Source organism: Lithobates pipiens, unplaced genomic scaffold (assembly GCF_037356315.1).
Source record: "Lithobates pipiens isolate NorthernLeopardFrog02 unplaced genomic scaffold, aLitPip1_a1.2 Scaffold_18, whole genome shotgun sequence".
Taxonomy (NCBI): domain Eukaryota; kingdom Metazoa; phylum Chordata; class Amphibia; order Anura; family Ranidae; genus Lithobates; species Lithobates pipiens.
Window position 1 is genome coordinate 110,916,254 of NW_027507758.1, and position 27,201 is coordinate 110,943,454.

Below are 27,201 nucleotides of genomic sequence, written 5' to 3' on the forward strand. Positions count from 1 at the left end.
TTTATGGGTGCCTCTGCTGCTTTTCCTACATTCCCAAGTGCCCACTTATACACTTTCTAACTGTTCCACAAGTCCAAGTAAAATAGAGTTGTGATACTATCCATTTGTTACTGTGGAGGACGCTCAGAATAGTTCATATTGAAGAGATTGCACGTCTGACATCTGTAAAATCGCAGCAGCTGGTCTTTGTGTTTCTGGTAAGTAAGTGTCCAGTGCAACAATCCAAGAAAAAAACAAAACATCCAGCCGATTAAGTTTCTTGAGCAAAGTGCGTGCGTTTTAAAGGCAGAAACGTTTGTTTGGATGTATTTTATTTATTGCCTGCCATGCGTGCCCTTGATTTTTGTTGCATTGGAAACCTTGTGAGGAGGCTCAGGACCCCTTGGGCTGTTTTGTAGGATTACGTGCCCTGCAGAACCCTCTTCATAGCAGCCACAGTATGTTGGCAGACTTGCCTGCTCAAGGATTTGGCCGGACAGGTAACAGCTTGGTGGTTTCCGATTCCTCTTCTGCTTGTCAAAGGTCACCTAAAGTGGGTACTATTTGAGGGTGGGATGTCCATATATTACTTGCAGTCTATACAGTCCGTTCGTGAATGGGGCTGCTGAAGTGATCTAATGGATGGCACCATCATTTATATAATTGGTTATATATCAGCACACAGTCCTTTGCTCATGAAGGATATTTCATCACATTGTTATGGGGCAATGAAATTTTGTTTTTGTACATGCCTATACGTTACCCTTTTATTTTTATTTTTTTTACAAAAAAAATAAAATAAAAAAATAAAAAGGGCAGCACATGTTGGACTTAAAGCTGAACTTTAGGTGGCTATAAAGGACGCCTATAAAAGCAGATATTTTTTTTGCTTTTAATTTGACTTGGTATCAGTCTTAGTCCCTGAAGAGCTCAGAATGGGAGGGGAAGGAGCAGTACAAACAGTGCTGGCAAAGACCACTCCTGTTGCAACCCATAGCAAGCAGTCAGGACAGCTTCCTGCAGAGTAGACTGGGGAACGTTCTTTCCCATCTCCTCCTGTGGCAATTTAAGGGATGAGGATTTATTCGCTTCTGGTTTCGGAGCTGTCATTCACATACCTGCTAGAGCAATAATTGTAGGGCCAATATTTATGATAACTAAACTGATTTCCCATAAAAGCCTTTAAAGTCGCTTATGTAAATTTTTAGGTACTGTCGTTTTTGGCCATTTCATGGGCTGTTTGGGATCTATTTACTCAACGCAGTATCCCTTAGATTTTACCAAAAATAATTGGGCATTGTATTTGTGTGCACTGAAGTTCAAGTGTATCTCTTCCTGAGTTTGATAAACAGCTGCGCATATATTGTGACATACAAAAATGGTAACAGCAGTCATTTTATTCTCCAGAGCCTTGGCTTTCCAAAAATTATATAATGTCTGGGGGTTCGAGGTAATTTTCTAGTTCTGCTTTTTAAAGTGACTTCTGACACTAAAGCTGGCTGTTCATAGTTCAGAATTTTTTTTTTTTTCAAATTCTCCTATCCATGCAACAGAGGTGGATGGGGGAATCCTCCCCTCTGCGCTATTGTATTTTGTATTCTGACAGTGGGGAGACCCCCCCACTGTCAGAATACACAGAACGGCACCACAGCCTATAACCGGTTTGTATAAATAGTGGTCAATGGTATCTGTTGTAACATGTCCATCTTTTCATGTCCACTGACCCTTCCCTATATAGCAGAACATTTACTTAGTCAAAGTCTAATCCCATTTAACAAATGACTGACTACTAGGTAGAATAAATAATTCTGTTAACTGTACGTACTATTGTAGAAATATAGGTGAGATGCAGAGAGATAGCACTGATCTTGGTGCAGCGATATACTGTGGGTACATTCCTTTTTTCAAGATTCTGATAAAATATATATATATATATTTTTTTGTACAGTATAACAAAGCATTACATTTTGCTAATAAACGATGAGAAAAAGTGAGAATTATTGCTGCACTGGGAGTTGCTCATTCCTTGCCGTTATTGTCTACCAGTAGTGTCATGACCCTCTATGCCTTTCTATTATTGCTTCCTGCTTTCTTTGCAGATGTTGCTGATGATCACATCCATGTTTCGGCTGCCCTGGTCTCTGTAGCTGAATCGGAGAGCACGCCACTTAGAAAGTAAGTGTAACTGTCAGCTGTGGGCGGAAAAGAATGTGAAGTAGGAAGTCGTTTTAATGACTTCCCCTTTGTTGGATAAACACATTCCATTCAGCAGAGGCCCAGAATTCTTACAATGGTCTCATCTAGTGCACCCAATGTTCACAGTTCTTTAGTGAGCAAAGGAATGTGTGTCGTCTAGAATGCACCACAGGGGGGCAGTGGTGTTTTGGTTTAGCTTTATAAATGGCCTATCATTGCCATAGAAATGCTGTGTGGTACTGGTAATGTGAACAATCTGTCTAGTTATTTTCTGTGTGAGGCTATTTTATAATGAAATCAAACACTGGACACTATTTTAAAAATATATGTGGAATGAATTGAGAGCATTTGCCTACATTCAGTGAGTTCAAACAGATTGGATAGCATTGCGGTCTTCCAACTGTTAAACATCAGTCTGATTCAGTGCAATGAGGCAGCTAAGTAACATTGTTAAGTAAAGTACTAAATTTTAGATGTTGGAGTGAAATGTTAGAGTGTTTTTTTTTTTTTTTTTTTTTTTAAGGGGGTTAGAAGAACTCTAGGCAGATCATTCTAACCTTTGAAACCAGTAAGCAACTCATTCACTCCCTTGTTATATCTTTCCTTGACTATTGTAACTCCCTCCTCATTGGCCTACCGCTCTGCAATATAGCCCCTCTTCAGTCTATCATAGAAAGTCTATCATAATTGCCGCTGCAAGACTCAGCCACCTTACCGACCATTCCGTGTCCGTTAGCCCTCTTTGCCAATCCCTCCACTGGCTTTCCATTGCCCAACAAATAAAATTAAAAACAATAACCTACAAAGCTATGTACAACTCTGCCCCAAGCTACATCACCAATCCTATCGCCAAATATCAGACTGTCCTCTTTGCTCCTCTCTAGCGCCCTTGTATCCCACCCTCCCCCATGCTTGTTTCCAGGACTTCTCTAGAACCTCTCCCATCCTCTAGAATGCCCTACCCCAATCTGACCATCTCCTACTTTGTCCACTTTTAGGCAATCCCTGAAAACAAATTTCTTCATGGAGGCTTATCCTGCCTTCAGCTAACAACCAAATCTTCTATTTCCCTCATTAGTTCATCCCTCACAGTTACTACCTTGTTTCACCAGCCCCTCCCTATTAGATTGTAAGCTTGCAGGAGCAGGGCCCTTCCAGCCCTATTGTATTGTCTCCCTTTATATTGTAAAGCACTGTGCAAACCGACGCTATAAAAATTACATGTAATGCGGCTCTTCATTAATGTCGAACCCTAATTCCAAAAAAGTTGGGACACTGTATAAAATTCACATAAAAACGGAATGCAATGATTTTTCCTAAACCCAAATTTGATTCACAATGGGAAACCTATCAAATGTTTAAACCAAGAAAAGATAAACCTTTAAGAAAAAAAGATAGTTTTGAAATTGATGGTAGCAACTTGTCTCATAACAGTTGGGTTTGGGCAACAAAAAGCTGGCAAAGTAAATGGTACTAACAAAGATCTGTAAGAACATTATGCAACTAGGTTAATTGCCTACGGGTCAGTAACGTGATTGGATATAAAAAGAGCCAACTTAGAGAGTCAGAGTATCTCACTATTCTGAAAAGCTGCGTCTAAAAAAGCAAAAAAAAAAAAATTGTAAAGACTTTATATTAACAGTATATAATATCAGACGATTCTGAGAATTAAAAGCAGGCATGATTCTGTGATGGACATCACTGCATGGGTTCAGGAACACCTGAAGATCACGGTCTGTTAACAATGTTTGCTGTGTCATCCAAAAAATGCAAATTAAGGTCATGCAAAGAAACAATATCTGAACATCATCCAGAAATTCCACCTTCTTCTCTGGGCCAAAGCTCATTTAAAATGGTCTGTTGCAAAGTAGTGGGAAAACCTGTTTTGTGGTCATAAATCGAAATGTGATTTATTTTTATTTATTTCTCCCTTCGTCTTTCAGGACAGCACCTGGAGAGAGCGCAGCTCCACCCACTTTCCCAGGAAACACTGCAGATCACTTTAAAAGACCGGACACTTCCACCATGGCCTCAGTTGTAGTGTTTCCTCCGGCCATGGTGGAAGCGCTGCAGGGAACCAAGGGGTGCTGCGCTCTCTCCAGGTGGGGAGGGTTTGAGGCATGCCACTGTTGCGCAGTTGGTACAGACCTGGCCAAGCTTCCTCCCTTTACGCGCGGGGGTCGCTTCGGTGCCCGCTCTCCTTCATACCCAGGGGGGTCAGGCTGTGGAGGTTCCTCCTTCCTTAGACTGGCGGCTGGGTTTGGTACGCTGCCGAGATTCATATCTCGCGCCGTTCGTCAGGCTCATGCCTTCCGGGTCCGGATGGCGAGTGCGTCATTTCCGGCCGGGGGCGGAACTTTCGACGGCGCGACGCGGCTTCCGGTTCCGGCCGCCGGAACGCAGGGAGAGGGGGCCGGTCTCCTCGGCTGACATCACTTCCGGGAGGCGCAGAATTCAAACATAAAGCACCCAGACGCCATTCGATCCTCACTGACGATGGAGGAGGATCAATCGGCGGTGGCAGGAGCAGGAGCCACAATTGTCAGCCAGGCTCAGGTAAGCAGAGGCAGCGGTCTCTGTCATTACTGTTAGAGCTTGTTTGTTTTTTCTCCCTTCCTGACTTGGGGAAGCCTGCAGCATTGTTTTCCTAGAAATGTTATGTAGGAATAATGCTTTCAATGTTTGTTTAGTGAGTCTGTGGGGGGGATTCACTGGCTGAAGAGCAAATAGAATGTGAAAGCAGTTAAAATCTGTTCTATTTGGCAGCATATCTTCCTGTGTCTACTTTGTGTTTTGTAACTCAGGTTTGGCATCTTTTTTTCTTGGTATATTTCAGAAAGCAATAGAAAAGACCAAGCATGTGTCCCCTCCTAGCAAGAGGAGGTGCCCATCATGTAGAAATGCTCTAAAAGATTCTTGGACTAAGGTGCTATGCAGGTCCTGCATAAGCGACTTAGTCAACGAAGAAGCAGCCTCCAGTACCCCTGCGTCTCAGCAGGGAGAGCTACTAAGTTCTTTCAGGAAAGAATTATCAGACACTTTTGAATCTTTCCGGTCTTATTTAGACAGACGCCCAACTGCGGGCGGTAGCTCAGCGCCCCGTTCTCACTCATCAGCACCTGCACCCAGGGGGGGCAGTGACTCGGAGGAGGAGGAACACGCTATGTCCTCTGTTTCAGAGGAGGAGGCAGAGGAAGCAAAGGAGGCTTCCGCTTCTTCATCCCGGTATAAGTTATCCTTGGAGGAGGTGGATGACTTACTGAAAAATATCCACACGACTCTAAATATCACAGAGGATAAGGCCCAACTGTCACTACATGACAAGATGTTTCAGGGTTTGGGCGAGGTGAAACGCAGAGTTTTCCCTGTGCATAAGTTTCTATCCGAAACTGTCAAGAAGGAATGGAGAGACCCTGAGAGGCCTCCTTTCTTTTCTAGGTCTCTCAAACGCAGGTTCCCCTTTGAGGAGGATAGCTCACAGGTGTGGAACAAGAAACCTAAGCTCGACGCAGCCTTTTCCCAGGTCTCAAGGAATACGGATCTTGCGTTCGAGGACATGGGTATCCTCAAGGATCCCATGGACAAAAGAGCTAATTCCCTGCTAAGGAAGGCCTGGGACTCAACATTAGCAAACCTCAAGCCAGCAATGGCTTCAACTGTAGTAGCCAGAAATTTAGAGCACTGGCTAGAACAGATAAAAGATCATATTGAGGCAGGAACACCTAGAAAGGACCTGCTCGATACTTTGCCTGTTCTCTTAAAGGCAGTAGGGTATATGGCGGATGCCTTGGCAGAGTCAATTAAAATGTCAGCCAGGTCCTCAGCCCTTATAATCTCAGCCCGTAGGGCCTTATGGGTTAAGACATGGGCAGGAGATACTGCCTCAAAAGCCAAGTTATGTGGTCTTCCGTTCGAGGGAGACTTGGTATTCGGCCCTGACCTCGAAGCCATTCTGGATAGAACGGCTGAGAAAAAGAAGGGTTTTCCTCCTAAAAAGGTGATTCCCCAGAGCACAAAGAATTTTCGTGCTTTTCGAAAAACCTCTGAGACCAAAGAGACAGGATATAGGAGGCCCTGGAAGCCTCAGAGGGGAAGGGGCAAGTCGGGAGTGTTATTCCGTCCCCCTACCCCGAACCCAAAAAACCAGTGACAGTCTTCCAGCTGTTGGAGGGAGGTTACAGGCCTTCCTTCCACAGTGGAAGTCAGTGACGGACAGTCTGTTTATCCTCAGTATAATAGAAAGGGGTTACAGACTGGAATTCGATCACTCCCCTCCCGCACGGTTTTACGTAACCCAGGCTCCTCAGGACTCGGAGAAGTCCGTAGCCATGATCTCTATTCTGGGGGAACTGATGCAGCAAAAAGTGATCATGGATGTTCCCCCCCCGAGGAGAGGGGATTGGGCTGTTACTCACACATTTTTCTTGTAAAAAAACCATCGGGCAAATTCAGACTGATCCTGAATCTGAAGATTTTAAACAAATCAATCAAATACAAAAGATTCAGGATGGACACAATCTTCTCGGTAAAGAGTCTTTTGATGCCAAACTGTTTTATGGCGTCCATAGACTTAAGAGATGCATATCTCCATGTGCCCATGGCCATAGCTTCACAGAAGTATCTGAGGTTTGCACTCAGGACGGGAGACTCGGTGATACATCTCCAGTTCAGAGCTCTCCTGTTCGGTCTATCCTCATCCCCAAGGATATTTACCAAGATCGTAGCAGAGGCCCTAGCCCCCCTCAGGGTAGAAGGTATATCAATCGTTCCATACTTGGACGACCTTCTAATCTTTGCCAATACAAAACAGCTATTGGAGAGGGACCTGGGGAGAACAGTAAGACACTTAGAGGGCCTTGGATGGCTAATAAACAGGGAAAAATCAAGCATGATTGCATCCCAGTCGATAAAATTCCTGGGGTACACCATCGACTCCAGGCAGGAAAGGATTTTTCTACCAGTAGAGAAGATGGAAAAGGTCAAGAGTGCTGTGAAGAGGACCCAGACAAACCTGCCTATCTCTGTCAGGGCAGCCATGTCTGTATTGGGCCTCCTCACATCATCCATTCCCGCGGTACAGTGGGCACGCTTGCATGCAAGGGAGCTCCAACAGGCAATTCTGACAAATTGGTCCTACGGGGACTCCCTGGAGAAACAATTCAAGATGCCCCCTCAGGTCCAGAGAAAGCTCTGGTGGTGGAGGGATCACTCAAATCTGGACAAAGGTCTACTTTGGTGTTTTCCGGTAGTCCTGAGGCTGACTACAGATGCAAGCTCCTGGGGGTGGGGTGCCCACCTAGAAGGCCAGATAGCCCAGGGGAACTGGACAGTCAGGGAGTCCAGGAGGTCCTCCAACTGGAGGGAACTCAGGGCCATTCTGCTCGGGCTATGGGCCTTCAAGAGAGTGGTTCAGGGACTCCATGTCCAGATCCTTTCCGACAACGCCACAGCTGTATCATATATAACAAGGCAGGGGGGCACAAGGAGCAAGGTGCTGCTATCCTTGGCCAACCAGATTCTGTCATGGGCAGAGGGCAACCTGAGGTCCATATCAGCAGTGCACCTCAAAGGGGACCTTAATGTGGTAGCAGATTTTCTGAGCAGGGAAAAAGTTCGGGAATCAGAATTGAGTCTGAACCACAAAGTTTTTCAAGAGCTGACTGTGAGATGGGGCCTACCTCAGATAGACCTATTTGCGTCACGAAGCAACAACAAGGTGAGGGCCTTCTTCTCTTTAAACAGACAAGATCAGGCAAGCGGACTCTATGCCCTAGCACACCCGTGGGATTTCCACCTGTGCTACGCTTTTCCCCCCTTTCAATTGATCCCTCTGGTTCTAAAGAAATTGCAGGGGGAATCCACGAGTCTAATCCTAGTGGCCCCCTTCTGGCCCAAAAGGTCATGGTTTGCTACCATACAGAGGATGGCGGTGGGACCCCACTGGGTTCTTCCGCTTCGAAAGGATCTCCTAACCCAGGGACCTCTTCAGCATCCATACATCGGGCAACTCAATTTGACCGGGTGGTTACTGAGGAGCAAATTTTGAAGAGAAAAGGGTTATCTGATAAGTTAGTCACAACCCTCCTAGGAAGTAGAAAAGATACTACTAGGGCAATTTATTTTAAAACATGGAAACGGTTTAACTCCTGGTGCCTATCAAAGGAATTTCCTCCCCAGGAGATTTTTTCAGTTCTTGAATTTCTCCATGAGGGCATGGAACTAGGGTTGGCAGCCAGTACCCTAAAGGCACAGGTGGCTGCTTTATCGGTTTTCCTTGAGAGACGATTATCTCAGGAACAGCTTATTCGATTTTTTAAAGCTCTGGCCAGAGCTAGGCCCGTGCCATTTAAGTTCTTCCCTAAATGGGACCTGTCCTTGGTTCTACGGGCATTGATAAAGGAACCTTTTGAACCCCCAGCAGCAGCGACTCTCAGGTTGTGGTCGCTTAAGTTGGTCCTTTTAGTGGGCATTACATCTGCTAGAAGAGTAAGCGAACTACAGGCCTTATCAATAGTGGAGCCTTTCTGTTGCATATTCCCAGACCGGGTTGTTCTTAAAACTGACCCGGGCTTCCTTCCAAAGGTCTCAACAGCCTTCCATAGGACGCAAGAAATAGTTCTACCCACCTTTTGTCCTTCACCTGCAAACGCTACAGAGAAATCTTTCCATACCCTAGATGTTAGAAGGTGTCTATTACACTATCTAGAGATCACAAGTGAGTTTAGGAAGTCAAACTCCCTTTTCATAGCGTTCTCAGGACCACGGAAGGGCTATAGTGCATCCAAAAATACTATAGCTAGGTGGCTACGTATGGCTATTAGGGAGCCCTATAGTGCATCCGGGGTTGAACCCCCCCCGCAGGGGTTGTCGCCCATTCTACTCGGGCAGTAGCAACTTCCTGGGCGGAAAGAGCAGGAGCCTCTCCGAATCGAATCTGTAAAGCGGCTACGTGGACAAGCTTCACCACCTTCACACGCCACTACAGGTTGGACCTGCTCTCAGCTTCAGACCAGGCGTTTGGCAGAAAGGTTCTGCAGGCGGTGGTCCCTCCCTAGAGTAAGTACTCTTATCATCTCCAGGTGCTGTCCTGAAAGACGAAGGGAGAAAAACCCTAGTTAGACTTACCGGTAACGGTATTTCTACGAGTCTTTCAGGACAGCGCCGATGACCCACCCTATATTGTGTTTGATAAATGTGGTGTTATTGCTATGTTTTCTGCTTATTTAATTTCAGCATGGCGGAGGTACTCTATGAACAACTGAGGCCATGGTGGAAGTGTCCGGTCTTTTAAAGTGATCTGCAGTGTTTCCTGGGAAAGTGGGTGGAGCTGCGCTCTCTCCAGGTGCTGTCCTGAAAGACTCGTAGAAATACCGTTACCGGAAAGTCTAACTAGGGGTTTTTTTTTTGACAACCATAGGTGTATGTGTGTTCAAATCACGAATATGAGGGTAAAGCTAGTGAAATAATTCTAGCAAAAGAGCTCCTCCAACGCCAACCTGGTAACAGTAAAACATTTTTTAAAGCATTGCATATGGAGATTTTTTATGTACCGTAGTTTGTCACTATTCCACAAGAGTGCGCAATGTCATGTTGGGTATCTATCTACTCAGTGTAACGTTGTCTTTCACATTCTACAAAAAAAATGGGCTAATTTTACTGTTACATTTATTTAAATAAAAATAAAAAGTGTCGATTTTTTTTTTTCTGAAAAAAGTGCGTTTGAAAGACCGCTGCGCAAATACCGTGTGACATAAAATATTGCAACGATCGCTATTTTATTCTCTAATGTCTCTGCTAAAAAAATATATATATTTTAATATAAAAATATATATGTGTGTGTTTGGAGGTTCTAAGTAATTTCCTAGCAAATACAGATATTAACTTGTAAGCAACAAAATAAAAAAAGAAATAGGCTTAAGTGCGAAAGGGTTAAGCTGGCCATACACCGCTGACCTGGCCGAATTTTAAGTGTTCACAGAAGTGTGTTCCACCACTTCGCAACCAAATTCCAGTTGTCCGGACCCTGCGGCCCCCCACCCCAAAGTACCTTGTCCCCATGTTGATGAGGACAAGGGCCTCTTCCCGACAACCTTGGGCGTTGATTATCGGGGTCTGTGGGGGGCTTATTGGAATCTGGGTCCCCCAGATACCGGCCCCCCGCCCTATGCGAGTATGGGGTACAATGTACCCCTACCCATTCACCTGGTGAAAAGAGTATAAATAAAACACAACATAAGGTTTTAAAATTATTGCACAGCTCCGGGGGTCTTCCATCATGGGGGGGGGGTCTTCTCGCCGGACTCCTCCGCTATCTTCTGCTAGCTCTTTTACTAGCGGAGGAGCCCAGCTTTCTTCTTCGTCGCTGCCACCCGGGGGGGTCTTCCGACTCGGAGGTCTTGTCCTGTATTTGTTCTAGCCTCCTGCTATTTCCAATCCCCCGCCCCCCTCCCCACAAATCTTTCTTTTGGTGGTATTTGATCACCTCTGCGGGGTTTTTTTTTGGGGGGGGGGGGTTGCATTATAAACGTAAAGACCGACCATTTTGAAACATAACAATGTTCTACTTCCTGCTATAATACATATCCCAAAAAATATATAAAACATTTCTATTTTTATTCATCAGTTTAGGCCAATATATTTTCTTCTACATATGTTTGATAAAAAAGCGTATAGAGTTTACAAAATGGGGGATAGATTTAGGCACTATTTTTAAAAAAAAATTTTTTATTGTTCTTACTAGTAATGGCGGCAATCTGATTGGTTTTTGTGTGTGTTTATTTTTATTTTATAGCTGTAGTGCAAGGAAAGCAATTGACTACTGGCATAGTTAGATTAGTAGGTTTGCAGTGCTTTGTGCCAAAATCATGGCAGTCAAGCCCATGCTATAGTGACTGTCATACCTATCCTCTGACCTGGATATAGTAAATGGCCAGTGAAGTCAGATGTTCTGACCTACATAGAGTATTTCCTACAGGTCAGTGAGGCTGAGAGTCAATTGGAATTATGAGAAATTTCAGTGTACAGTAAAACCATGATGGTTTGAACGTTTTACAAGACCAGCAAAATGTAATTTTGACTTGATATACACTTAGCGTCATGTCACAACTGAGTATTAAATGTAACCATATTGCTACACTTGGAGGCGCCTCTCCTCTTTTATAAAGGTACAACATTTAGAAACTCACATGGTTGACGATTAAAACAGGCACATACCGTATAAGTATGCAGGCATCTGGGATAAAGATGTCCACATAGACTATCCTCCTCACCGCCATTAACGTTGTCCGTGCCACGCTGCACTCTACGGGCAGTTCAAGCCTCTCTTTCAGATCTCTCTAATGTAGGGTAGTCTTCCTGGTCATGATTGCAGACAGCTTTATCCCGGATGCCTGCATACTTAGATGTGCCTTTTAATCATCAACCATGTGAGTTGCTAAATGTTGTACCTTCATTAAATGTAACCATGTTGCTAAACTTTAGAAGGGCCTCCCGTCTCTTATACTCTGGAGCTCCTGCTAGATTTTGCTTCTAATCCCTTTGTGGATGGACATTTTATGGTTACGCAACCTATCACATTGCTATAATTTTTTTATATGCTTTGATATACAAGTGCTTTGGATTACAAGCATGCTTTCAGAAGGAATTATGCTTGCAATACAAGGTTTTACTGTATAGCAGGGATATGCAAATAGCGGACCTCCAGCTGTTGCAAAACTACAAGTCCCATCATGCCTCTGCCTCTGGGTGTCATGCTTGTGGCTGTCAGTCTTGCTATGCCTCATGGGACTTGTAATTCTGAAATAGCTGGAGGTCCGCGAATTGCATATCCCTGCTGTATAGTTTAGTAATCCATTGTAAATATCCAGTCTGCGTAATCTGAAACAAATAGAAATGCTGAACGCTGTGTGACCGCCCACGGGAAATACAAAGTCCGAGGCAGAACAAATAGTGTTGAAAACTTTGAAGACGTGTCCTACTTAACCAATGATGCATTAGTGTAGTAGCAGTCATTCTAGCTGTCATAAAATATATTTAGAAACATTAAATTTTTTGTCTAATTATTGCTATTAATGCGACAGATTTCATATTTTCAACCTTCATAAAAGTACAAAGAAAACACCGGCTTCACTGCTACTCTAGTTTTGCATGACCTACTCATTTCACTGTTATAGAGGGGTGTGTTTTTTTTTTTTTGTTTTTTTGTATTGGAGTCCAAAGCGGTACTAAACCCATAACTAAAAATGTATTCTATTGCATCTTACCAATCAATCGATGCAGTGGCTGCATTTGTTCCCTTTTTTTTTTTTCCATCATGTTTTCACCTGGTGATCTGGCCAGTAATACACTGTATTTAGAGTGCCTCTGCTCTGGATGAAGGAGCACAGGGGGCACCTTTTGGATAATGGAATAGGGGGGAGGGGATGGGAGTGTTAAATGCACTAGCAGATTTAGATGCACTAACAAATTGACGCCAAATTGCAGCAAATAGTGTTTTTTTTTATTATTATTTATTTTTTTGAGAAAGGTTTTACATATATAAAAGCTGATCATTTGTAAGTACATCTGTTGGTGTAGTTTCTCATCCCTGTAACTGCTACATCTGCTTGTTCTTTTTAAAAACTTGCTGGCCTGATCACTAGGTGAAAATAAGATAAAGGGAGCCTTAAAAAAAAACAAATGCGACAATCACACCTAAAAATTGGCAAGCTGCAGTATGTTTGTTTTTTTTCTTTTGGGTTTAATACCGCTTTAATGTAAATCTTATCAAAGCTTGTTAATGTGTTGAGCTTACCATGTCCATACTGCTTCTTTAAAAAAGTAACTGATAAACTTTTAAAGGACAACGATGGGCTTTACAAATGAGCAACCCTTTTTCGCTTGGGATTCCAAATTAAGTGAGTCTCTATTCAATTTTAATGGACATGGGAAAGGGCGGTGACGTTTGCCGGCAGGAAAGCCCAGCCATGTGTCTCTCCTATAATGGAGCGCTCGTTGCAGCATTGTATAAGGCTCTGGCGCAAAACATGTGACCACCTGGGCCTCTGCAGACACTAATGTGTTTCCCTATTGCTCTCTTAGGGCAGGGATTTTTAGCACGCTCCTGTAATCGGTCCCCAGCTGACTGTCCCCTGAAGCATGTCCCTAGTCTCCAATGACTTGTATATCGTATAAATAAAAACCTTGCAAAATACCATAAGAAATGACCAAACCAATGCCTATAATGGTGAATAATTATAGAAAACCAATGCACAGCCGCAAGCATAAATTACACTCCCATAGTTTATGCTAAAGTTACATAAATAAAAAATGCAGCGCTATGGAATTATCCTCCATGTGCTGATAAATAGAAAATGTGTCAAATACTAATGTATCAAAAGTACATAGTGTATCAAAATACATGTAATCAAACAATAGACTGTGCAATATTGATATTTACTCATCAGTGTTCAACGCAGTGAGTAATGAAATCCTGTTTTAAGTCCACAGTGAAAGTAATGGATACTGAAGTTCTAATGTCCCATATAGTAACTGAGGAGGAGACAGTCTACATGCTCCCTGAGTAGTTTCTGATACTCACAAGTTTACAAGCCTATTGGTGTGGATTTTATACTTTCTGTTTTGTTGTAGATTGGTGCGCTGGAAGCACCATAAAATCTAGCCTTTTATTACTTGAGGAAAGCATCATTGGATTTTCCTGGGGGATCCAGCAGTCTGTCGTACTCGGAGCCCAGAGGTGGTTCAGCTGCTTTTCCAAACCAAACATAATTGTGCCGTCACACACTGAGGGGAGCACAATCACACGGGGGAGCACGTGTGTGAAGTCGCTGTATCGTGGCTTGGATCATCATCACTCAGTCACTGTATGGGACATTAGAACTTCAATATCATTTACTTTCACTGTGGACTTGCTTAAAATGGGATTTCATTACGCACTGCATATTTGCTTAGGGCACTGTGCAATATTATTTACTTATCAGTCTATTTGATTACATGTATTTTGATACTGTACTTTTGCTACTTAAGTATTTGACACATTTTTTATTTATCACCACATTGATGATATAATTCCACGGTGCTGCATTCTTTTGATTTTATGGGACTCGTCTATCATGAGTCTGATGGTGTCCTGCAGCTCTCCTGTGTTCCCTGGCAATTTCTTGTATCGGGTCTTCAGTCTCTGACCATCTCCTGTTTTATGTCTACAGCAGGGATGTCCAGACTTTTTTCGAGAGGGCCAGATTTGATGAAGTGAACATGTGTGAGGGCCGGACATTTTTTTCCTTTATATTCTTTGAACAATTAAAATTCGGTCTGTGTGTTTTGTCCGAGCACGAATATACTGCCCAACAAGAATTATCTTTCCTTTGTGGCTGTGTGTGGTGAAGAGCTGAGCTTGGGCGTGTTATTTGGATAGATGGATAGGTATATCTTTTGTGGCCCCCAACGAATCCCTGAGCGCTGCTCAGGACCTAAGGATGAGCTTGGGCGTGTTATTTGGTTATACCCTATTTATCGGCATATAACACGCACTTTCACATTAAGAGGGAAGTTTCAGGGGAAAAAAAACTTACATTTTAAAACTGTGCAGCAAAATATGGGTCAGTGTCCATCAATGCAGCCTCACTGTTGCCATCAATGCAGCCTCACTGTTGCCATCAATGCAGCCCTCAAATGCAACCTCACTATTGCCATCAGTGCAGCCTGATCGATACCCATCTGCAGCCTCGGAGGGGGCGGGATGAGTGCCAACAGATTCCATACAGGAGAATCTCCTCTTTTCTCAGTGGCCTCTTTGATACAAAGTCCCACCTCCTATGATAGACAGAACAGTCATCCAACGGCAGCCCAGTAGACGGACTTCCTATTACAGAGGCCGCCGTGTAAAGAGAATTATTTCCCACTGCATGTATTCTGCTTGTCCCGCCCCCTCCGAGGCACATGCATAAATACAGGTATATATCTTTTGTGGTCCCCGCGGCGCTCAGATTCGTTGGGAGCCACAAAAGATAGCGATAGATCTATCTCTCTATCTCTCTATCTCTCTATCTATCTCTCTCTCTAAACCGGAAAGCGGGCCGGACTTTGAACATGCCTGGTCTAGTCTCTGACCATCTCCTGTATTGTGTCTGCACTCTCTGACAATAAACATTCACTGGATTTTATGTTTTTAACCGCTTCCTGACCAGCGCACCAGCCGATATAACTCGGCAGATTGGCACTGGTGGGAAAAGGGCGTGCAGGTACGTCCCCTCAAACAAGCGGCGCTGTGGGTGCGTTCTGTGGGTCCCACAGACTCTGTTCACTGGATGCCCATGATTGTGTCATGGCAGTGATTGCTGTCATGTGTGCTGTAGCCCTTCCCACAGTTAAAATCACTCCCTAGGACACACTTAACCCCTAGTGTTTAACCCCTTCCCAGCCAGTGTCATTTACACAGTAATCTGTGCATTTTTACAGCACTGATTGCTGTATAAATGAGTGGTCCCAAAATGTCCCATGTGTTCGTCATATAGTTGCAGTCCCGATAAAAAAAAAAAAAGATGGCCGCCATTACGAATTTAAAAAAAAAAAAAAAAATTCCATAAAACTATCCCCTATTTTGTAGACGCTATAACTTTTGTGCAAACCAATCAATATATGCTTATTGGGATTTTTTTTTTTTTTTAACCATAAATATGTAAAAGAATACAACCTAAACTGAGGGATAGAGATAGAGAGATGGAGAGAGATATTATAGCAGAAAGTTCAAAAAAGTTAAATTTTTTTCAAAATTTGTTGCATTTTTTTTTTATAGTGCAAAAAATAAACTGCTGAGGCGATCAAATCGCACCAAAAGAAAGCTTTGTGGCAAAAAAGGACGTCAATTTTGTTTGGCTACAACATCGCAAAACCGTGCAATTGTCAGTTAAAACTATGCAGTACTGAATCGCAAAAAGTGCTCTGGTGAGGAAGGGGGTAAATCCTTGCGGGGCTGAAGTGATTAATGATGTGGGCTGCACTAGAGGCTCCGCCATATCAAGAAAGTTGCTCCAATAAACGCGGCACGCTATGACTTGCAATTTCTGAATGACTAGTAAAACGCAGGAATGTCATGTAAAATCTGACCATGACTTGGAGGCTTATTCCTCCCAGAACCTCATATTTAATCAAAGTGCCCACCCCCCTTTCACATAGGCAGAGGAACAAAGGAACATGCAGAGCTGTAGTCTGAATAGACAAGCTCTCTGCTTACCTCCTTCTAAGCCCCCCACCCGACACAAATTTTTTAGCTCGTTATCGCAGGTATCGGAGAATTCCATGAATGGGGTGTAAAACCACTTTAACACTTGGAGCGGTAGTAGACTTACAATAAACAAAAAAAATACAATTCTCCCTGCAAGGTAACGCATATTGTGCTAGTATGCATCTGCGCATTTTGAGCCTCTGGTCATTGTGAGGACTCTGCTAGTCAAGCTTATGCTGTGACAGTGCTGCCTCTGCTGTTAATTACTCCTCATGTAGGAGCAGCATTAGGTGTTGGATCTGTTTAGTGTCCCACAAGCAGGCATGTAAGGGGGGTGGCTCTGGTGGGATCAAGATATGCATAGAACGTTAGCTGCTGCTTTCTCTGGTTCTAATTATCATTTTAGCATTTTTGGTATACACCAATTAGCCATAAATTTATGACCACTCTCAAGTTTAATGAATAACCTTGGTTCTCTCATTAGAGTTGCATCTGAAAGTCAATGATATGGTAAACAAGTGAACATGTTGTCCCTGAAGTTGATATGTTGAAAGCATTAAAAATTGGTGTTGCGGTTTGTTGCATAATGGGGTTGCGTAGTCACAGACTTGTTGGGGTGCCCATGCTGACCATGTCCACAGCCAAAAGCACCTACAATGGGCATGTGAGCATCAGAACTGGTCCACGGAGCAAAGGAAAGAGGTAGCCTGGTCTGTTGCAGTAAGTTTTTCTTTTACATCCTGTGGGTGGCTGGGTGTGTCACTTACCTGGTAAAGAGATGGCACCAGGATGCAGTATGGGAAGAAGGAAAGCTGGAAGAAGCGGGAGGATTATTTGGGAAATCGCTGGGAATTGGTTCTTCCATTCACGTGCATGTTGCTTTGACACATACCATTTAACTAAACATTGTTGCTAACAAAATATACTACTTCATGGAAACCGGTATTCCCTGATGGCAGTGGCCTATTTCAGCAAGCTCATGTGCCCTGCCACACTGCAAAAAATGGTTCTAGAATGGTTTGAGGTGCACAACCATGAATTTGAGGTGTTGACTGGGTTGAGATCTGGAAAATTTGGAGGCCAAGCCGAGCATCTGTGGGATGTGCTGGAAAACCCAGCTTGATCCATGGAGGCCCCACCTCACAACTTACAGGATTTAAAGGATCTGCCACTAATGGCTTGCTGCCAGATACCACAGCATTCCTTCAGAGGTCAAATTGTGTCTATGCCTCGATGGGTCTGGGCTGCTTTGGTGGCAAAAGGGGGAACCTACTCGGTATTACATACTTGGTCATAAAGTTTTATAGCTGACCAGTGTATGCTGACTGTAACCTTTTTCTTATGCATTCTTTTCATTTTATGCCGTCCTTTGTGATGAGTTGACGTTAAGAACAGGTGGGCACACATTATCTCAATGTTTGTTTTAGTTATCGGTAACAATATGTCAAATGTGCTTTCTTTCCAGATCCTTACTTAAACTTGCAGAGTTATTTGAAAAGCTCAAAGTAAGTTTGTTGTGTTGGTGTGTGTGTTTTTGTTTTTGTTTGTGTTTTTTTCTTTCTTTTTTGCATAATGCCAAGTGTCTGTAATTGTACTTTGTGTGTTGTCACAATCTGTCTGCAGAAAGTAGAAGCAAGGGTTGCATCAGATGAAGACTTAAAACTTTCTGAACTCTTAAGATACTACGTGCTTAATATTGAGGCAGCCAAGGTAATTCATTTTTATTCCGGAATTTTCAGTAATGTTAAAAGAAAAATTGCAGGATGAATAGAAGAGGATTTTTGTGTAATGTTTAATTCCTCTTACAGGACCTTTTGCACAGGAGGACTAAAAGTCAGGTGGAATATGAAAATTCCAATAAAGCCCTCGATAAAGCTCGGTTAAAAAGCAAAGACGTGAAACAAGCCGAATTGCATCAGCAAGAGTGCTGCCAGAAATTTGAGAAGCTCTCAGAGTCTGGAAAGCAAGGTAGATGAGTGCTGCTTCAGCTTCCATGTCCTACCCCGCGCTGCATACTTCACTAACTCCATCTGTGACGTTTACATTCTATCTGGCTTCTGGCAGGAAATATGTCAAAGTGTTTACTGACATTTTGCTGCTTAAGGTGACATTCGTTTTTTTCCTACCCTTTGTCAGATTAGGAAAAGTTCTCTTATGTTACTGACAAGGGAATACACATGGGCATCTGTGAAAGGAGAAATTACGATGTACATAAGTAGACCATTACAATTGGGCTCATAAGTTTACATACCCTGGCAGAATTTTTGATTTCTTGGCTATTTTTCAGAGAATGTGATTAACAAATTTTTCTTTCACTCATGGTTAGTGTTTGGCTGAAGCCATTTATTATCAATTAACGGTTTACTCTTTTTAAATCCATAATTGCAACAGAAACGACCCAATGACCCTGATCAAAAGTTTACATACCCCAGTTCTTAATGCAGTGTATTGCCACTTTAACATTAATAACCGCTTTGAAGTTTTTTGTGGTATTTGTGAATGAGCCACTTTATCTTCTCAGATGGTAAATCTGCCCACTCCTCTTGGCAAAAAGCCTCCAGTTCCTGTACGTTCTTGGGTTGTCTTGCATGAACTGCAAGTTTGAGATCTCCCCAGAGGGGCTCAACGATATTGAGGTCAGGAGACCGAGATGGCCACTCCAGAACCTTCATTTTATTCTGCTGTAGCCAATGACAGGTCGACTTGGCCTTTATGTTTTGGATCATTGTCATGTTGGAATGTCAAAGTATGTCCCATGCACAGCTTTCTGGCTGACGAATGCAAATGTTCCTCCAGTATTTCATGAGGACATACTGCATTCATCTTGCCATCAATTTTGACCAAATTTCCTGTGCCTCTTGTAGCTCACATCTGTGTTTCACATTAGGAATGGTGTACCTTTTTTGAGGTTTGAGGCTTGTCTCTGTGCTGTTTGGCGTATTTTAAGTGGAATATCTTGGCATTTGCGTAGTAATGGCTTTCTTCTGGCGACTCGACCATGCAGCCAATCTTTCAAGTGCCTCCTTTATTGTGCAACTTGAATCACGTGTTTTCGGAGAGTCCTGTATTTCATCTGAAGTTATCTGTGGGTTTTTCTTTGCATCCCAAACAATTTTGCTGGCAGTTGTGGCTGAAAATGTAGTTGGTCTACCACCTGACAGTGGTTTGGTTTCAACAGAACCCCTTATCTTCCACTACAGCTGGAACACTGCTGATTGGCATTCTCAATTCCTTGGATATCTTTTTATATCCCTTTCCTATTTTATACAGTTCAACTACCTTTTCCCGCAGATCCTTTGACAGTTCTTTTGCTTTCCCCATCACTCAGAATCCAGAAACGTCGGTGCAGCACTGGATGAAAGATGCAAGGGTCGGTCAGGAGTCCAGAAACGCATTGACCTTTTATACACATGCTAATTACAAGCAAACAGTTCACAGGTGAGAGGATGGTTACCTTTTTAACCAGTTCCCCGACTGGCGCACGACTATGTACGTCAGAATGGCAAGGGCAGGCAAACTGGCGTACAGGTACATCCAGTTGAAATTGCCGCCCTGCCATCATGTGCATGCCGCCTGTCGGGACCCCCCTTGAGTCCGGCCGCGGGTCCTGCGGACTCTATCGCCGCGGGGATACCCACGATCGTCTCTCGGGGAGGCTGAATGGGGGAGATGCCGATGTAAACCTCATCTCCCCGTTCTGCCTAGCAACAAGTGACACTGATCTCTGCCCCCTGTGATTGGAGCAGGGATCAGTGTTCACTAGCACACAGCCCAGCCCCCCACAGTTAGCAACACGCCCCTAGGACACACTTAACCCCTACACTGCGACCCCCTGGTTAACCCCTTCACTGCCAGTGTCATTTTACACAGGAATCCGTGCATTTGTATAGCACTGATTGCTGTATAAATGACAATGGTCCCAAAAATGTCTGCTGTGTCCGCCATAATGTCGCAGACACAATAAAAATCCCTGATCGCGGCCATTACTAGTAAAAAAAATTTTTTTTATAAAAATGCCATAAAACTATCCCCTATTTTGGTTTGCGCAAAATTTATAGCGTTTACAAATCAATCGCTTATTGTGATTATTATATCTTATTTTTGGTAAAGAATTTAGAATACGTATCGGCCTAAACTGAGAGGGGAAAAACATTTTTTTTATTTTATATATATATATATTTTTGGGGGATATTAAAGCAAAAAGTAAAAAATGCGTTTCTTTCAAAACTGTCGTGTTTTTTTTGTTTTATTAATTTAAAACCGCAGGGGTGATCAAATACCACCAAAAGAAAGCTCTATTTGTGGGAAAGAAAGGACGTCAATCTTGTTTGGGAGCCATGTCGCATGGCCGCGCAATTGTCAGTTAAAACTACGCAGTGCCGAATCGCAAAAAGTGGTCTGGTCTTAAGCCAGCAAAATGGTCCAATCTGAAAGTGGTTAATAGCCATTCAAACCCATTTGCATCAACTTGTGTGTATTTTGCACTGATGGGCACAGTTAAGGCGGCATTGATGGGCACAGTTAAGTCGGCACTGATGGGCACAGTTAAGGCGGCACTGATATGTGGCACTGAGGTGCAGCAATGTTGTTGAGGCAGATTGTGGGCACTGATAGGTGGCACTGTGGGTACTGATGTGTGGCACTGCTGGGTGGCACTTTATTAATGCTCTGGGGGTTACTGGCAGGGGGCAGGTGGGCACTGATACACTGGCCGTGATCGGGACTGATGTCCCGATCACGGCCGCCGGTGATCGGCTTTTTGTTTCTCTCCTCGCGCTGTCAGCGCGAGGAGGAAAAATAGCCAATTGCCGGCTCTGTTTTGTCACATGATCAGCTGTCATTGGCTGACAGCTGATCACGTGGTAAGGGGTCGGGATCGACCCCTTGCTCGGATCGGTGATCAGGCGAGTCTCATTGACTCGCCGATCGCGCCCCTCAGGGGGCGGCAGGCCGCTCGTGCACTGGACGACGTCAATAGACGTAGTCCTGGCAAAGGAGGTCCGCGCTGTAGCCGTCATTCGGCTATAGTGCGGATCTCAAGAGGTTAAAGAGTAAACACAGTTGATAAATGGCTTCTGCCAAACACTAACCATGAGTGAAAAATGGTTTTTATCTCATATTCTCTAAAAAAAAAAAAAAAAAAAAAAAAAAAAAAAAAAAAGCCAAGAAATCATAAATTCTGCCAGGGTATGTAAACTAAGAGCACGACTGTGTATATTTTTTCACTTTTTATTGAAAAGGCTGAAGAAACGTACAACTAGTATTCATATGTTTTGACCTAAAGTACATTCAGTATGGATGGTAGTTATACAGACATAATAACAATAGTGCTAAAGCATGATAGCTCCACAGGTGGAGCTGGCCTAAGGTTTTTGAAGCGGGTATCGTAATTAACCAATTTTTATATTGACTTAACTTATTCATGTTGGTCCTAAACATTATAACCTATGGAAATGACTGGAATAATATCACCAGAAAGGCCATAGGAAAATTAGCAGATGAGGCTTTAAGTCACAGATCATCTCGCTGGTGATGTAAAAATGGTTAGGGAGATGTGGCCCTATGTTTGAAGTTACCTGCTGGTGGAAAAAAAATAAGGGGGGATAACATAGGAAAGCCCACCAATCCGTCCAAGTGAGCCAGCAAAAATCAACTAAGGAGAAAGAGGGTGAGGAAAGGAGAGCAAAGCAGGAGCAAGAAAGAGAATGACGAGATGGGAAAGGAAGGGAGGAAGGGAAAAAAACCCAGAGGAACAATATTTTATGAGTTTTTGTTTTCTCTGGAAAGTGTTTAACCAGATATGGGGAAAGGAAACGAGAAAACAATGTCAACCCAATAGGCTTGGTTCAGTGAAGGCTTGGGTACTCACTAGAAGGGATTTTTTTATTTTTTTTTCTTAAACCCAGCTGACGGGGGAGAATTTGCCAAACTAATACAAGCGATGTTGGTGTGGCAATCTCCCTGCTGTGCCTTTTTTGTGTCAGTGCCTTTGTGTTGGCTGCCAGCATTAGTCGGATGTTAGTTTATCAGCATGCCCGATTGACAGAAGGTGGTTGTAAGAATAGCTTCTGTACACACAATCCAAAAATGTGTCTGGTTCCTGTTGAACTGACCAGTTTTTGGATGATTTTCAGCCCTTGTCTTAAGTCTACCTTTTGCAAAAAAATTGTACTTGTGATCTGAAATTAGAGGTGCAATCCTAGGCTCCTGCAGACTCTTCCTCTAGCTCAATGTTCATACAAACTTTGAGCTACAAACTTTGAGTGCCAAAGGAGGATGATACGTTAAGAGAATCTAAATTCACTGTTTGCATAATTTTTTTTTATTGGGTGGATCCATCGTTCTTCAGGAACATTTGATTGGCTTTGGGGATCAGAAATTTACTGGCAGAAAAAAAGTTTTACAATCCAAAGTTAAAACAATAAGGGTGGAAGAATTAAGATGGAAAGATTAAAAAAAAATACTGAATGTCTGCTCACAATTACTGCCAGCCCCTTTGCTAAAACAAGTTAACCTACACAATGTCTTTTTCTTTTCTTTTTTTTTTTTTTTTAACCCCCTAGCGCTGGGTGTACGCACATATGCAGCTTCTCGGCGCTTGATCCGAAGCGCCAAGGGGCTGCACATTTGCGTGTACTACACCTGAGCTGAGAGCGTGCAGTTGTCTCCTAACAGCTGCTGATCGCTCCTTGCGATTGGGAGTTTTTGGATCACGTGACTAGCTGTCACGTGGTCTTAAGCCTCACCCTGCCTCCCGACATCATAAACCTCTCTTGAAGGGCCGGGAAGTGTTAGCGTTAAGTTTTTAAATTCTGCAGCTAAATACTTTTTTTTTTTTTTTTTTTTCACATTGCCAATGTGCTGTTGCACTGCTTTCCTTCCTCGATCTAAGCACTACAGTAAATGGGCTTCAGATTCTCCTCTGTCAGCCGGGAGGTCACCTGACTATACATTGTGATGTGAAATAAAGTATTTAGCTGCAGAATTTAAAATAAACGCACACTGGGTGGTATATCGTGTTATTACAGAGGTACTGGCAGTAATTGTGATCATTAACTTTACTGCCACACGAAATAGGGGCGGGGTTTGTCTATCCTCCCACACACTAGGAAGTGACCAGCAGTGGGGTAGAGGGAGATTGGGAGAGACTCTAAACACAGCGGGATGGTGGAGGCACGTAAGCTGACCAGTATCATAAATCGGCAGCTATGATTGCCGTGGTCAGCACACCTAAGGGGACACAGTCACAGGCAGGATAAACCAGGCATTTTATAGCATAGAAAAGGACAAATGGCAATGGCGGAAAAACCTGCTTTAGGCTGGGTTCACACTATTGCAGATTGGATGCAGAGAAATCCAAATCCAATTCGCATGTCAGGAGCTGGTTCACACATCTCTCGGAGCGATTTGCACAGGTGTCCTCTGTCTTCTGGTACATTTTCAGGTCTTAATTCAGCCCAATTTTTTACTGAAATCGCACTTGAAATGGTGATCAGGGATGCACCAGACCCCTGCTGTGAGCTGCTTCTGTGGTTGTGTAAACCCAGCCTTAAAGGAAAAGTGTGTGTTTGTGTTTTTTTTTTTTTTTTTTTTTTTTTTTTTTTTTTTAGGGTTACAATCCCTCTAATTCTAAAACAATGTCTTGTATGCCAATGCTGTATTTTCAGCTTTTAAGACCATCATTTTGTGGAATCTGGTAAGCACCTGAGAACAGTTGGTTAAAAAGCTAAGATCTAATGTGTCCTAGTTAAGATATAACCGGTATACATGCCAGGAATGCCTATATTGTAATGAATACCCACACTCCTAATGTAGCTTTAGGAAAAGGGGTGATATGAGTTCTGTATTGAGCAGTGTTTGACCTACAGCTCTTTTCTACTCAGGAGTCCCCTGCATTCTAAAGATTTAATGCCTACATTGTTTTGTTTTTTTGATTTTACAATGACCTTGTTTTGCAGAGCTTATTGGCTTCAAGAAAAAGAGAGTGTCTGCCTTTCGGAAAAACCTTGTAGAGATGACAGAACTAGAAATTAAGCATGCCAAGGTTTGTTACCACCACCCATATAATACCTTATTCTTGTAAACACTGTTTTTACAAAACAACGCAAAGTATCATATCAAAGAAACTATAGAGCCTTATCTAGAGGAGCCACAAGTAGGCTTAAGCACTATTTGATGCTTGCCGAAAGGCGTCTGTTTAGTTTAGAGGTAACCTGGGCAGGAAGATGAGACGGCTTGAAATAATAATTGCAGAATGCACAGGACTGCACTGTATTTTTGACAGGACCACAAAGAGTTGCGTTGCTGTGTAAAACTGAATGCAATGATTTGCAAATCGGATAAACCCGTCTTTTATTCACAATAGAAAATGTATCACATTTTTAACCACTTGCCTACCACCCTTTAGCAGTTTTACTGCTACAGAGCAGAAACTGCTCTGGATTGTGTGTGTGATCCTGCACTTCGGGGTGGCCCACATTTTATTTGGGTACATCGTTGCACAACAGTGCAATTGTCGATTAACGTAACGCAGTGCTGTATTGTATCGCAAAAAAGGGCCTGGTCATGAAGGGGGTATATCTTTTTTTCAGAGGGAAAGTGGTTAAACGCATGCTTTCCAGAGTGGGGGGGGGGGGGGTTCTAGACCCCAGATCTCTCCATTAAGAGGACCTGCAATGCCTTATTTCTATCACAAGAGTTGTTTACATTTCTTGTAATGGGAATAGGAAATTAAAGGGACAGTATAAAAAAAAATATTTTTTTTTTTAAGTACCCTATCCCTTCTGTGCCCACGCGTGAAAGTGAATTCTACGAGCGTGCACAGTTTTGAAGTCTGACGTGCTGGGAATCTTTACTCAGCATAACATCTTTTATATTAAAAAAATAAATAAATTGGGTTATATATTTTGCATTAAAATTAACAAGTGTACATTTTTTCCAAAATTGTATTTGAAAAATTCCTGTGCAAATACCATGTGACCTAAGATTGCAACACCCACCATTTTATTTTCTCTGTCTAGGGCCTCTGCTAAAAATATAATAGAACCCCCAAACGAAAATATAAAATGATACGAGTAAATCTTTTACTAAAAAGTATGATTTTAACATGTGGGAGAGAAATGTCAGCAATTGGTCTGGGCTGGAAGTAGTTAAGGAAAAAAAAAGGTAATTTTGAAATTCATGGCAGCAACCTATCTCAAAGTTGCGACAGTACCATGTTTACCACAGTGTAAAATTCCCTCACTCTAAGACCCCCCCCCCCCCTTTTTTTTTTTTTTTTTTTTTTTTTTTTTTTTTAACAACTCTGTAAATGTCTGGAAAGACTGCCAGTTGATAGTTTTGAGAGGCATGCCAGGGTTCCTACCAATAAATCTGAAAACATGGCATCGAGTATTTTATTGGCTGAACATTTTAACTAAAGGACCAGCCACTGTCATATACGTCGCTACTTTGATCTTAAATACCGTTGTTATGGCAGCAGCTAGCTGCCATAACCAATTTATTTTTAAAAACGACGGACGCACCGTTCCGCCGAGCTTGCAAGCAGAAGCGAACATATACACAAGTCACGCCCGCATATGAAAACAGTGGTCAAACCACACATGAGGTATCTAAGCAATAATTCTAGACCTCCTCTGTAACTCAAAACTGGTAACCCGTAGAAAATTTTAACGTCGCTGATAGATTTTTAAGGGAAAAAGTTTGTCGCCATTCCACGGTCGAGTGCAATTTTGAAGCTTGACGTGTTTATCAATTTACTCGGCGTAACATTATCTTTCACAATATATTAAAAAAAAATTGGCATAACTTTACTGTTTTTTTATTCAAAGTGTATTTTTTCCCCAAAAAAGTGCGCTTGTAAGACTGCTGCACATACATGAACCAAGAAATCAAAATCTTAAACCTTTTTCATGAAGATTTAAGCAATTAAAATGTTAACCTTTTGATATGACCTCTTGAGTTGGGGCTCTGGCACTTCAAACATTTAGTCATTGTATGTTAGCAAACTGTCATAATAAACCTGAACCACTATTTTCAAAAACAGCCTCGCAGTGGGGTGTCCCTGCACTGCGGGTGTAAATGCTTGTTAAAGCGGAATTAAACTTAAATATGGAAAAGCGGCTGACAGGATTTTTATAAAGAAATACTTTCTCAATCTGTGCAGCCAAGTATATAAACTACTGTGTTGCTATAACACCTAAAAGGTGACTCCACCGCAACTTATACCACAAATCTAATCACATTTAAAGTGAATTGCAACACTACATTAAACGCAAAAATTCTGTGAAAACATATCAAATATAGTCCATTTGTGAATTGCACTCCATGCAAAATGCTGCGAAAAACAAAATTGTATAGGAATGCAAATCAGTCCTGCACCCAACAGTGCACAATAAGTGCCAATCTCGTAACGTCTTGTGACTTGTGCTCATCCACCACCAGGCGAAAAACCTGCTTACCCTAATACACACATCTGTGTCCTCCACCTGGTTTTGATTCCAAGCATACCTCTTAAGCCGCAACGGGAAATGTTCGATGACAGGCTGTTAGCGGAAAATCTGACTGTGTGTATGCTCCATTGGACAATTGTCGAATTTTCCGCGGACAAATTTTGGATAGCAGGTTTTAACATTTTCCATGGACAAATGTCTTGGATTTTCCAAGCATGTGTACACAAGTCTGTTGGACAAAAGTCCAAAGTACAAACGCGCATGCTCGGATGCAAGGACACGCCAGAGGCGGTCAGTCTTGTAAACTAGCGTTTGTAATGAAGAATTAACATTTGTGACGTGGCAAATTAT

General features: G+C 42.7%; 1 protein-coding gene across 1 annotated transcript in view; it reads left to right on the plus strand.

Annotated features, from left to right (window-relative positions):
* SNX5 (sorting nexin 5) overlaps nucleotides 1–27,201 on the plus strand; it is a 94,201-nt gene that overhangs the window by 58,207 nt on the left and 8,793 nt on the right. The window contains exons 8-12 of the mRNA XM_077486006.1: nucleotides 2,079–2,154; nucleotides 17,865–17,904; nucleotides 18,023–18,109; nucleotides 18,208–18,367; nucleotides 24,358–24,443. Coding sequence (XP_077342132.1) covers nucleotides 2,079–2,154; nucleotides 17,865–17,904; nucleotides 18,023–18,109; nucleotides 18,208–18,367; nucleotides 24,358–24,443 — 449 coding nt within the window. The remainder of the gene's footprint in view (nucleotides 1–2,078; nucleotides 2,155–17,864; nucleotides 17,905–18,022; nucleotides 18,110–18,207; nucleotides 18,368–24,357; nucleotides 24,444–27,201) is intronic.